Genomic DNA, 12,974 nt, shown 5'->3' with positions numbered 1-12,974 from the left:
GTGCTCATATAGTAGACTGCCTTTGGCTTATTATAAATTGTTTATGTTGTTGTAAATTTCTAATGTTGAACTACAGATGGCAAATCTAAAGTATCCAGCTTTACATTGACTTCACGTTTGGTTGTTAGTAAAATCACCTAATTTAATGTTTTTAATACTTAAACTTGTTTTATTTTCCCTGCAGACGTTTGTATTGGCCTACGTCTGCAGCAGGTGATGAAGAGCCAGTGGCAGACCAAGTCACTGGAGAGGAGCAAACCACTGAAGAAGCTCTCCCTCAAACACAAGCTGTCCTCGTCCAAAGAGAAGCACAAGTTCACCAACTCACTCATGGCAGTCAGTAAGTATAAAAGCTGCGAGTCCAAAGACATCTGAAGCCTACATTAATGCTTATAGGAGCTTAATGCCGCTTACTGTATATAATCACATGAATATTATGTAATATAACTGACATTGTAAAATAATCCAGTACACTTTTAAACCTTGACTCTTTTATTGTGAAATGTTACGTCATCCTGTTGCTTTTCACAATATCAAAGTTTATTGCAGGTTGAGTTTATTTCACTCCAGCTGTTTTCTTATTTCACAATGACATTTTTATTCTTTTATTGTACTTATTTCTTCATCCTATTAATTTATGCCACAGGGCAGAGGCCATTATGTGATTGGCTGTTGCTTTGGTCACCCACCCTCTGTAGTACCGACCTGTTCTTCTTGTGGGTCTACAGCAGCTTTCATTGTTAGTCATTATCGAGATGAAACATGCATTTATTACATAATCACTGTGAATGTCATAAACCTGGGGTGTGTTTTACCTTTTCAAACATTAACAACCCGAGCTCCAATGCTAACATGGCTGGTTCCTGGTGTTCCTGGTGTTGCAGGATTGGGCCACTTTAAGAACCGTGCTGAGAAGCCGAGGACAGTGGACAGTAGCGCGGGCGGCGGCAGCAGCAGCAGCAGTGCTGTGCTGAACACAGCCAGGCTGGAGGGCCAGGCTGTGTGCAAGACCGAGCGGCTGCAGGGCCTCTCCACTCCACTAGGGCCCTACGACAAGAACTACAGCCGCAAGAGATTAAGAGAGCCCTCGCTGGACAGGGCTGACTGTAAGTCTGATGTGATTGAATCTGGAGGGGTTTACAGTCTATCCAGTGTGAAAAATTTAATTCGAGTTTGTCCTGTTGGGCTCAAAGAATCTGAGCAAGTCATTTAAATCTCTCTCATCTCGTGTCCTCCAGCCTCCCCGAAACTGTTCCTGGACTCGAGCAGCCTCTGCCCAACACTGGCCAACATGCACTCGTCCCTTCACAGTCCCCTCACGCGCCAGCTGTCCACGTCCTCAGAGAACTCCACACCGCTGGGCCCCAGCAGCCAGAGCGTCCCCAACACACCTGTAAGGAAACACCGGACTGTGTAGTGTGTTCCTCTGTAGCCACCTAGACAGTTACGACTCTCCATCAGTCGAGGAACCCCCCTCCCCCTTACCTCCTCCCTCAGGTTGAGCCTTGTGGTTTTCGGTCGACGCGTCAGACTTCACAGTTACAGTTTTGTCTTTAACATTTCTTGACCACAAACTTCGCAGAGCACTACAACGCACGCCATGCTTCTTCACCGTCTTCTTCACAAATGTTACAGACACCTGCTAAACTGCATCTTCCTAAACCAGATCAGACTTCTAGCGTTGCTTCATCTTCTCCTGCTGCTCTCTGGTGTGATCACCTGCAGCAGAGGCACACTTTTTTATTCCTTTTAACTGTGAAAATCTGATGGTTTTCACATGAGATGACGATCATGTTGAAGGCACTAAAACATACAAAAGAATTAGGCTTTATGTGTCTTTTGTATTAGTAGTGTGTAATAATAATATTGGGCTAAACTGGCAAATCAGATTCAATTTTAAATGTAAGATTTAAGCGCAGCCTTGTTGAGTGAGTGACACATCAAATGCAGATTCAGTGTAATATCACGCACAACATGAAGATGAGTGTTGACATGCAACACTGCGATAAAAGGAGGAAAAAAAGAAAAGAAAGAGAAACTCAATTCAAAATGAAACCTAGTTTGCTCATTTTCGTGGTGGTTAGTGAAGCAGAGAAACCAGCAGGAAACAGAAGCAGTCACTCACCGCTTATTTTGTTATCAGACGTGAAAAGAGGAAACTGTAATTTACAGTTGACACATATGTGACATGAAATATGCTCAGCCCCACCTGCAGTAAATACTGTGAAGCTTTCATTGTTTTAGTATCATTGAGACGATCAGAAGAGTTTATTCAACCTAAGTGATGGATTTACTTTCCGTGGTGTTTTTCTGGATTATTTCACAGCTGTTTATATTATTTACGTCCCCTTAAATATTGTTTACAGACATTTTGAGTATGTTTACACGTTCCTTTGTCTCCCCCCCCTGCGCCCCCAGCAGCAGCCCATCAAGAGGAGGCGAGGTGAAAGCTCTTTTGACATCAACAACATAGTAATCCCCATGTCTGTGGCTGCCACCACCAGAGTGGAGAAGCTGCAGTACAAAGAGATCCTCACACCCAGGTAACGGAGTCCACCAATGGCCGAGCAGCAGGATGTTTGTCCTGCGGCTTATTGGTCGACACGAGTTTCATAAAAAATCTTCCAGTAACCACCTGCTTGATTTTTGTTTTCATTTGAAAAGTCCTTGTGATGCATGTTTCTGCTGGTTTCCTGCACTCACCTTTTTTTAAATTTATTTATTTTTTATCTGAATAGTTGGCGAGCAGTGGACATCTTCTCACAGCCCATAACTGAAGACGAGAACGAGCGGGAGGTAATTATTCAGTTTTTTTTAATAAGTGATTTTGTTTTAATTTATCACCAACTTCCACTGGTCTGCTCACTTTTACCTTTTTATTCTACTCAGAGTGTTTTTATGAGGTTAATGGATTAATGTTCACTGTGTTAATGCATTGAATCACTTCCTGATACTTTAATACATAAACACTGAATGGCAGTGAGTGAACAGTGACACCTGGTGGTCAGATGTATAACAGTTGCAAGGTTAACTCCTTTTTTATTTAATCCAGTTTAGTGACCTTTACAACTGAAGCAGAGCTGTAACTTCATGATACTTTAATAATTGATTGATTTAATTTTCCTCATCAGTCATTTGGTGTATGATTGTCAGAACATGGTAAATAGAAAAAAACAAAGACCAAGTTCACATATTTATTTTAGTAGTCTAAAACTCAAACGTATTCAATTTACTACCATGGAGTAAACAAATCAAATCAAATTGAAGAAGCTACAATTTAAGAAAAAAAAAGAAGAAAAAAAATCAATTTAATAGAATTTTTGCAGATTTTCTGTCAGTTGATTTCAGTTTTATTGTTTAGTTTATAGTTTATAGGTCGATCAAGTTGAAAATGATTCAGCTGGAACTACTTTGATAATCGATTCATTGTTTTAATCTTTATTTCTAGTAAAATGCAGCAACTTTTGCTGGTTGCAGCTTCTCAAATGTGAGAATTTGAAGCTTTTATATGTCACTTATGATGGTTAGCTGAGCATGTTTGGATTTTGGATGGTTGAACAGACAAAATGAAACATCTGAATACATCAATTTGGACTCTCTGAAATGATGAGAGGCTTCTTTCTCTGTTTTCTGACATTTTGGACCAGATCTGACAAAGTGATTCAATCATTTGTCAGAAGTGACTCAGTTAGAAACTGAAGTGTGCTCACTCGCAGCTCCTGATGGCATTCTGTTTGTCTGCAGGTGGAGGATCTGTCAGACGCAGCGTTCACGCAGCTCCATCAGCCTCATGAGGACCAGGAGCGGACCCGCTGGACTTGGATGGCCTTGGCTCCCGCTAAGAGGAGAGGCAGCAGGTCAATACAGAGACTACTACTAAATACACAGAGACTTGCCAGTACTTGAATGTAGACTGTAGACGTTATACTTTATACTGAAGCCTCTCGTCTGTCTCTCCGTGAACTGTCTCGTCCTTCAGGTCGTACAAATCTGTCGACGGGCGGACCACACCGCTGCTGTGCGGGACCAATCCTCCCACCCCTCAGCCTGCGTCCCCAGACCCGGGCCACTGCCCCATGCTCCACGACTACAGCCACGTGCCCTCACCAATGAGTCCGGCCAGCCCCGACACCGCCTCTAACCCCCACACGCCCTGCTCGAGGGACTCCCATCGGCTGCTGTCCAGCGAGGACACGCGGTGCTCCACGCCGGACTTCACGTTCGAAGAAAGGGTGCGTAGTGTGACGGAGGTCTTTTAATCAATGTCATAAAGGAGGAAAATCAGCTCTCATTTAGAATGAAGTGTTTGTTCTGTCATGGGCTGCAAGCAAAATGTGTTCATTAGTGGTTAATTGAAATCACAGAAAGAGTGCCTTTTAATATTTCTACCTAAACAGCATCAACACATAAAACATGATTCAATCAGTCAATCCAACTTCATATATACAGCAGCTTTCATACAGGTTGATGTAGTTCAAAGTGCTTCACAGTTGATTGACAAGCTGATAATAAGACAGGTGTAGTGTAGTCCAAACATGACATGAAGACAAGGAACCAAAATGTTAACAAGCAAATCAATTCTCTACATGAATAGATTTTTAGATTCATGGTTGACATTCCTGTTATAAATCTACTCGTACTCTTGGAGACGTGTTACTGGACCAGACAACAGTTGACTTTTTCCCCTTTCTTTCTTTGAATGAGCAAGAGCTCAGCAGTAAGTTGCCATGGAAACATCTGATATTATTTGCGATCGCATTAGTCTGTCCTCTCGATTCACACCAACACAAGGCGAAGGAACACGCTGCAAGAACCGAGTCCTCCAAAAACATGTTACATCACAGACTCGTCGTACTCCTTTGCAGAGATGAATTAAAAGAATGAAAATTGAAGCTTGTTGAAATGAAGGTTGTGAAACGCTCTGAGACAAATGTTGGATATATGAATGTAATGAAACATTGGATTCAATCGTAGATGAAGCAGGTTGAATCCTGTCAAGTCTGACATCTTTTCTCACCTGAGAGCCCCAACCAAAGTTTTGTTACATTTTACACATTCGATCAGGTTAGTTTTAGTTTAATATTAAAATTATATAAGTGCATTAAATAGCTTTACATGACCTGCATCCTGTCGTCATCGCCTATGTAGGCTGCCTCTCCCTCTACTTGAAACTGATTGGTTTGTAGACAAGCGTATGTCTGTCACCGGTGTGTTTTCAATTTGACACATAGCCTTTTATAGCCTTTTGAATTAATGGCAAAAAAATTAGTGTAACAGATGAATATATAGTTTCTTCTCATACTGGTAAAGTGTCACATTTTTAGAGTTTATCTCCAGTAGGCATTTTATAACATCGTCAGATAATATTTCAATATCTTGGTCTCCTCCTCCTCTCCACATGTTGTAGTCTGAACCACCCAAAAAAAAAAAAAAAAGTTTTCACACTAGAAACAAACCAAACCTGATTCACATGCATCAGGACTGAGACTTCCTCTTTCTGCCAGGCCGAGGCTCAGATATTTAGTTTCACACCTCTAATTTTGGTTCAGATCAAACTGAAAAGTCTTTAAGTCTGGATCAAAGGAGGATGTTGTGAAAAGGCCTGAAAATCTCTGGATTTTATACTTTGACACCAGTAACATCTTTTCGTTTGATCCTCCCTGCTTCACATGATCAGGAGCGTTATTTCTAAAACCTGACAGAGCTTGAGTCATGAGAAGCTGAGTAGTAGTAGTGTAGTAGCTCTATTGTCAATATAGAGAGAGTCAGACAACAATATAACCACATTTAGATAGCTGTCCCTGAGGCATAGTAACAAGTTAAGACACTGACTGAAACTGCTGTCGTCCACTTTAATATAATTTTACTGTCTCCTGTTTCCAGACGGTGGCGCCGTGGGAACGTCGAGGCTTCCCGTTGCCAGAAGACCCGGAGCCCGAGCCGGAGAGCGATCACATCATCAGGCCCAGAATGCGCACCATCTCAGGTTGCCGAACAGCCTACGGACGACTGGATTCAGACGACATGGACCTGCCTTGTGACGACGACAGCGGCTCCAAACACAAGGCGTCCACCCACCGATGAATGACTTGACTGACAGGCTGAGGTCTCACGGCTCCCACCCACCCATCCAACCACCCAGCTCCTCTCTGGCATTAACAAGCTGAACCTCAACGCAAGAATGAAGATATTAAAAAAAAAAAATTAAGAAAAAAGAAAAAAAATGGGTTATGTTAATGGCAAAAGATATTAAATGGGTTCCTGTTGTTTGATATTCAAACATCAGTCTAATACTTTTCACAGTTTTTAGTGAACATTATGGAGATAGAAGCCTTTCCCTACACTTGTTTTTGTCACAGGAAAAAAAAAGGATAAATGTTGAAAAAAAAAAAAAGTATAAAACAACACGTTACATAAAATGATTTCTGTAGTAGGCTAAACAATGTACATGGGGGCTTAGTGGTGTTTCATATGTCGCGTGTACACTTGTAGCGCACTATGTAGCGGACTCCTCAAAATATGGCCAAAGGGTGTTTTCTATTGACTAGTTTGCTTGTAATTCCCATGTACATTTTTAGTGGAGTGACAAATAACAAAACAAGAAAAAATACCCTCCTACCACCCTCCTTCTCCCCTTTACCCTTCCCCCCTTTCACTACCCTTACACCCTCATCCAAATAAACAGGTACATTTGAGATGTGGCCCCCTTCCTTTCTCCTCTTTCTTCTTCTCCCTCTAGAGGTCGCCTGAAATCACCAGAGCACTTCTCCAACTGCCAAGTCTAGTTTTGTTGGTTTGCTTTTCTTTGTTTTTTCTTCTTTTTTCTTTTCTTTTTTTTTTTCATTCCTGACATGTTTTATTTGTATCTGTTCTGTCTGTTCGAGCGTAAAACACATTCTTTGTGTTTTTTTGAATAGTGAAATCATTCCTTTTTACAGTCTCTTTTGGAGAGTGTCAGCTCCTGTATTGCCCCCCCCCCTTTCACCCTCCACCTCGCGCAGCCTCTTGCTCTCTTTCTCTCTCTCAGTTCTGTTTTTAAAAGACAGCGACGGCGTGGAGGACTGCGGAGTCTTTTTTTTTTGAGCACTTGCCCGGCAGAAAGCGCTGCTGCTGCTGCATGCTGAGAAAACATGCTAATGTTAGTCTTATCACAACAGCACACAGAAGATTTCCACTTATGAAAAATAAAAAGAATAAAAAATAAAGGTAACGGGGGATGATTGTACAATCTGCTAATTTCACTCCCTTCTCCTCTTTGCGTACAGTCTTTGCTGTATTACGTTAGAAAAGTCAAATTGTGGCAAAAATAAAGACGTAAAAAATTAACCCCCTGCCTTTCCCCTCCTCTCTTTTCTGGGTCAGCTTGACAAGTTTTTCTCTTGCAGACATTTAAAATGTAGCAGCTCTCAGCTAGAAGCCACCTCAAGCTCAGGTTCTTCGATTTAAGGGAATATTTTCTGCTGTTAAATAGTTTCAATATCAGATTGATATGATCTAAACTACTCTGTTGCAAGAAGGATTTTGATTTTACCCCCTTTCCCCCACACAGTCATAACCACACTCTCTCTCTCTCTCTCTCTCTCTCTCGCCCCCTCCTTAAGTAACTAATTGCTATGCAAAAAAGAATCTGGTTGTTTTTCATTTTACACCTGTTTTTATGCCACAGCCATTCAATCACTGTTTTCTTTTGTAGTTAAGCAAGATGTCAATGTACCTGTTCGATTGTTGCAGCAGTTAACCTAATCAAAATTTTTGTTGTTTTTTTTTTTTTTCTTTCTTTCTTTTTTTGTAAATAGTACCATTAAAACATTTATGTTTAACTTGGCTTAATTGTTCTGGCCTCAAGTCATTAAGTGCAGAAACGCTGGATGTGTCTGAAAAATCACTCAAAACCTGATTTAACTTTTGTTTTTCTTGATATAAAAATCAAACTATTAAAGTCTCACACCAATTTTATACATCGCAGTTAATAAAATAAAAATGTTCAGAAGCTTAAAACCAACACCTGAATATTCTCATTTAAAAACATGTTTGTTTTCTCATTCATTTACTGATCACCTAAATAGTCCATTTACATGTGGAGAGCAGGAAATTAAGATTCTGGACACATTTTGCATCAATAAACAGCAGCGGTGGAATAATTCAGATCCCTTAGTAAAATTACCAAAATACTCATATAAAAATACTCCATTACAAGTATTAACCCTGCATAAAAATCCTACTTACATTCAAAATGAGTGATGTAGTATGCAGTATTACAGTAAAAGTACTGCAGTATTATGAGTGTAGTATGCAGTATTACAGTAAAAGTACTGCAGTATTATGAGTGATGTAGTAGCAGTGTTACAGTAAAAGTAGTGATATATTATTATATATGACATCATTAGATTATTAATAGTGAAGCATCAGTGTTAGAGCAGCATGTTACTGTTGTAGCTGCTGGAGGTGGAGCTAGTTTATACTACTTTATATACAGTTAGCTAGTTTACACTACTTTATATACAGTTAGCTAGTTTATATTACTTTATATACAGTTAGCTAGTTTATACTACTTTATATACAGTTAGCTAGTTTATACTACTTTATATACAGTTAGCAAGTTTACACTACTTTATATACAGTTAGCTAGTTTATACTACTTTATATACAGTTAGCAAGTTTACACTACTTTATATACAGTTAGCTAGTTTATATTACTTTATATACAGTTAGCAAGTTTACACTACTTTATATACGGTTAGCTAGTTTATACTACTTTATATACAGTTAGCTAGTTTATACTACTTTATATACAGTTAGCTAGTTTATACTACTTTATATACAGTTAGCAAGTTTACACTACTTTATATACAGTTAGCTAGTTTATACTACTTTATATACAGTTAGCAAGTTTACACTACTTTATATACAGTTAGCTAGTTTATACTACTTCATATACAGTTAGCAAGTTTACACTACTTTATATACAGTTAGCTAGTTTATATTACTTTATATACAATTAGCAAGTTTACACTACTTTATATACAGTTAGCTAGTTTATACCACTTTTTATACAGTTAGCTAGTTTATACTACTTTATATACAGTTAGCTAGTTTACACTACTTTATATACAGTTAGCTAGTTAACACTACTTTATATACAGTTAGCTGGTTTAGTCCAGTGGTTCCCAACCTAGGGGTCGAGCCCCTCCAAAGGGGCAGCAGATAAATGTGAGGGGTGGTGAGATGATTAATGGGAGAGGAAAGATCTGATTCACAGTTTTCAGTTTTTAGTCTTTTTCTCTAATGTTTGATTTTTGGTGAAATATTGGATCATTTAAACATTTATTGAAATGAAAGCATGTGAGAAGTTTAGAGGGAAAAATAACTATTTGGTGGAGCTGTTAACATAGACATCTGAAATGTGACTCTGACTACACACTGCTTTAAAAGCTTGTTATTTTATCCATTGTTTCAAATCTTCATCTGAAAAGTAACTAGAGCTGTAAATAAATGTAGTGGAGTATAAACTATAAAGTAGCATCAAATAGAAAAACTCAAAGTACCTCAAAACTGAACTCTACTTGAGTAAATGTACTTAGTTATTTTCCACTGACTGATTTAAAATAGGAGACAGTAAATCTAGTGAGGGAGTAATTTGGGGAGGGCGGGGGTCAGTTGAACAACTTTCACCACAACACTCGAGTGACTTCATAGCATTTATTTTCAAATACACATATACAGCAACAAGAATCATCATAAACCAGTTATTGATAAAATGCACAATAACGAGAACAATCACATTTCCACAACTGTACAGCGTCAGAAGTAACCAAAAAAGGGTGATCTAGTTTTTGTTACTGCGGCAACCTCTCCGACCTGCTCCAAAGTACATGGAGAGGACACAAACACACACCCCCCCCCGCCCCCCCTTTTTTAATTCTGTTCTCTGTGCAGCAGGAGCAGCTCCCATCTCTCAGCACTCACGTCTGTCTTGCACACACTTTTTGAGATGAATGTAAAACCTACCTGAACAAAAGAATTTAGCATGCAGATAATGTTTGCAAGCGCACCCTTAAGTCCTACGTGTTGTCTGCTTTGCTTTTTCTTTTCTTTTTTTTAAACTGAAAGTAGCATCTTTAGCGGTCATAGAGATAAAAAATGCAGTTTTATATCTATGGATGTTGGCAATAACATGTTGAACACACATACACATACACATACACACACACACACACACACACACACACACACACACACAGTGGGGAGAGGGGGGGGGAGAAACTGTGGGACTCTTATCACCACCGCCTGTTAGTGAAGGGTTGCCCTACATCCGCCCACACACACACACACACACACATACACACACATTTTTTCCTTTTTTCTTTTTTTAGTCCTAGGGTTCAAGATCAGTATATCCTTCCAGATTCAGAGCGCTAGATATATAAACAGGATATACAAAGAGACCACTTTGTGAACGGGAGGCAACAAGCAGACAGCCGTCTCTTACATGAGGTGCATGCAAGAAGTCATATTATTATTATAATGTGAGCAATAAGTGACCAATCTACTGGGAAATAAAAAAAAATCAACAACAAAATAAACAGGTAATTAATCTCCAGCTGGTTGCATTAATTTAAATAGAAAAAACACATTTAAAAAAACTACTAGATTAATTTTAGTGAAGCCTTGAAAGACAAAGACAAGCCTTGGAAAAACTCCCTCGTTATGTTTTCTAATCTTTTCACAAAGCCGGAATATGAAATGCAATAAATGACCAAAAGTATGTAGACGCCTCTATAAACTTACAGGGGATTTTGGGACTTTTAGCGTCAGTTTTTAAACATCTACAGCCTCATAATGCAGGAAATAAGGTTTAAAATCTGAGCTCTATCTATCGGCCTTCTCCGAGTTTACTTTGAATTATTCTTATAAGGGTCTTTCTATTTTAATTTAATGTAAAGCTGCTGTTTTACATTGCCCTTCTAGTTCTTTCATGCTTTAATATTATTCTTTTGTGTTCTCATCTATGATCCTACAAGCATGTGAAGCACTTTGTAACTTTATTTTGGTAGTTAGTATAACAATAAAGATATTAAGATTGGGGTCAGGGTCACCACTAGGGGTCGCAAGATCACTTCCACACACAAATCAGGTTTTTAAAAACGATTTCAGACCCCTAAAAGTTACTTCAGGTAGATTTTGAGGCATTTTTAGCCAAGAGTACACTTCTAATTGTGTGTTAATCTGTTGTTTCCTGTTTCATCATGATATTACACCCTGTGCACAAACCAGCCCCATAAAGAAATGATGGACCTCACTGACGCTCATCAGGCTGAATGGGAGCAAATCTCTGCAGCTGGGTTACAAAATCAGGTTGAATGTCTGAAACTAGAAGATTGGAGGCAAATGACACGTTCAATAATCACATATGAGCATAATAAATATTCAGGCGTCCACACATTTCTGGACCATGAAACTTAACTTTACAGGCAACCAGCTGAGTGCCACATCATCATGTTGAGTCTTGCCGATGCAGATAAATAAGTAATAATTAGCAAATTAAGTCATTGCTGTACAGTTTGTCTTGTTGCTTAGTTTAGCAGTCCCACAATCCAACCATCACCCATCATCCATCCACCCATCATCCATCCATTCATCTATTCATCCATCTGCTTTGCAAGATATTCACTCTGGTTGAATATTTTTTTCTACTAGCTGTTTCTACCTGTTATGAATCATTATACTTTTCAATAATTGCAATGAACAACAGTCTACCTATGGTTTAAGTGCATATAAATGCAGTTTAAATACTGTAATCAATGATCAATGATGAGCTGACCCTCTATCCTTCTCAATAATTTGGCCGCCATGAAGGTTAAAAATTGCCTTTACGGTTCATTTTTCCCTCCTCACAAGTCAAGCTGTAGCGCATTTACAATATAGCAGTAACAAAAAAAAAAAAAAAAAAAAAAGGAAAAAAAAATTAAGAAAGAAAGATGAACACTGACAGTAGCAGGCACGATACAAATGTTTCTTCATATCAAATACATGTCATATATCCACAGAGTACGATTATAAAACTGTGCCCAACACAAACCGAAGTTTCCTACTCTAGCCCGTTTTATTTTTTATTTTTTTATTTTTTTGAAACTCCAGGTCATCACACCTCCGTCACCTACAGTAGCGTTCGAGGGTGCAGCACGTGTCGGGACTTCACAAAGCAAAAAAGACAGCAGTGAGGTCTGAAAGCTTTTTTTTTTCCTTTTTTTTTTTTTTAACTGCCTTTGACGAGAAATTTGCTACGTTTCTTAAAACCTCCTCCCACGTCGTCCCCCATCATACCCTCATACCCTGTAACTGTTCCCTCTTTACTTTAAAATCATCATTTTTCCTGCCTTTTCTCTTTTTTTTAAAATTCCCCTCACATGTTTGATATTCTGTATTTGCACCAAAGGGAGGGAAGGGGGGGGGGGCAACCCACCAAAAAGAGGAGAGAAAAAAAGGGGTTTACAGTCAATGTGACAGGAAACCAAGTCTTTTAAAATGACGTCAGATTTACCAGGATATGCGTGAAGATAAGATAATTAGTTCCACAAGGAGAATTTTGCTCTGCTGGGGTGCTTTAACTCTTAAAGGGATACTTACAAAAGGTAGAAATAATGGCAAATAAAGAGATCAAAGACCACAGACAGAGAGAGAGATAGAAATTAAACACATTTTGGCCTACTTGTTAATCTTTTTTTTTTTTTCAACCTCTACCAGTAATGCCTCAAGAACAGTTTCAAAGGGTTAGTGAAGGATAAACAGTGATGGGTAGCTAAAAAAGTCCTGTGAACATAATGAGGAAGGCATCACAACTCCTCTACGTGGTCGTTGGAGGTGGAAGGAAAAGTCGCAGGTGGTGTTGGTGTTGGTGGAGGGGTGGGGGGTGCATTCACAAGCCTTGTTTGGCCAGAGAGGCGGACACCTGGTCGGCCAGCGTGGACAGCTGC

At 39.2% G+C, this 12,974-nt stretch overlaps 1 protein-coding gene across 2 annotated transcripts in view; it reads left to right on the top strand.

Annotated features, from left to right (window-relative positions):
* The window catches only part of LOC128380912 (KAT8 regulatory NSL complex subunit 1-like), a 30,491-nt gene extending 22,666 nt beyond the window's left edge, over nucleotides 1-7,825 (top strand). The window contains exons 8-15 of one of the 2 annotated variants that reach the window (XM_053340797.1): nucleotides 185-340; nucleotides 885-1,106; nucleotides 1,239-1,393; nucleotides 2,422-2,543; nucleotides 2,739-2,796; nucleotides 3,745-3,857; nucleotides 3,980-4,232; nucleotides 5,884-7,825. In XM_053340797.1, the coding sequence (XP_053196772.1) occupies nucleotides 185-340; nucleotides 885-1,106; nucleotides 1,239-1,393; nucleotides 2,422-2,543; nucleotides 2,739-2,796; nucleotides 3,745-3,857; nucleotides 3,980-4,232; nucleotides 5,884-6,084 (1,280 nt within the window). In that variant the 3' untranslated portion in view covers nucleotides 6,085-7,825. Of the gene's footprint in view, nucleotides 1-184; nucleotides 341-884; nucleotides 1,107-1,238; nucleotides 1,394-2,418; nucleotides 2,544-2,738; nucleotides 2,797-3,744; nucleotides 3,858-3,979; nucleotides 4,233-5,883 lie in introns of both variants that reach the window. The other variant, XM_053340796.1, reaches the window with a different exon arrangement.
* The last annotated feature ends 5,149 nt before the right edge of the window (nucleotides 7,826-12,974 follow it).

This window comes from Scomber japonicus, chromosome 20, assembly GCF_027409825.1.
Source record: "Scomber japonicus isolate fScoJap1 chromosome 20, fScoJap1.pri, whole genome shotgun sequence".
NCBI lineage: Eukaryota > Metazoa > Chordata > Actinopteri > Scombriformes > Scombridae > Scomber > Scomber japonicus.
This window is presented reverse-complemented; position numbering and strand designations above follow the sequence as displayed.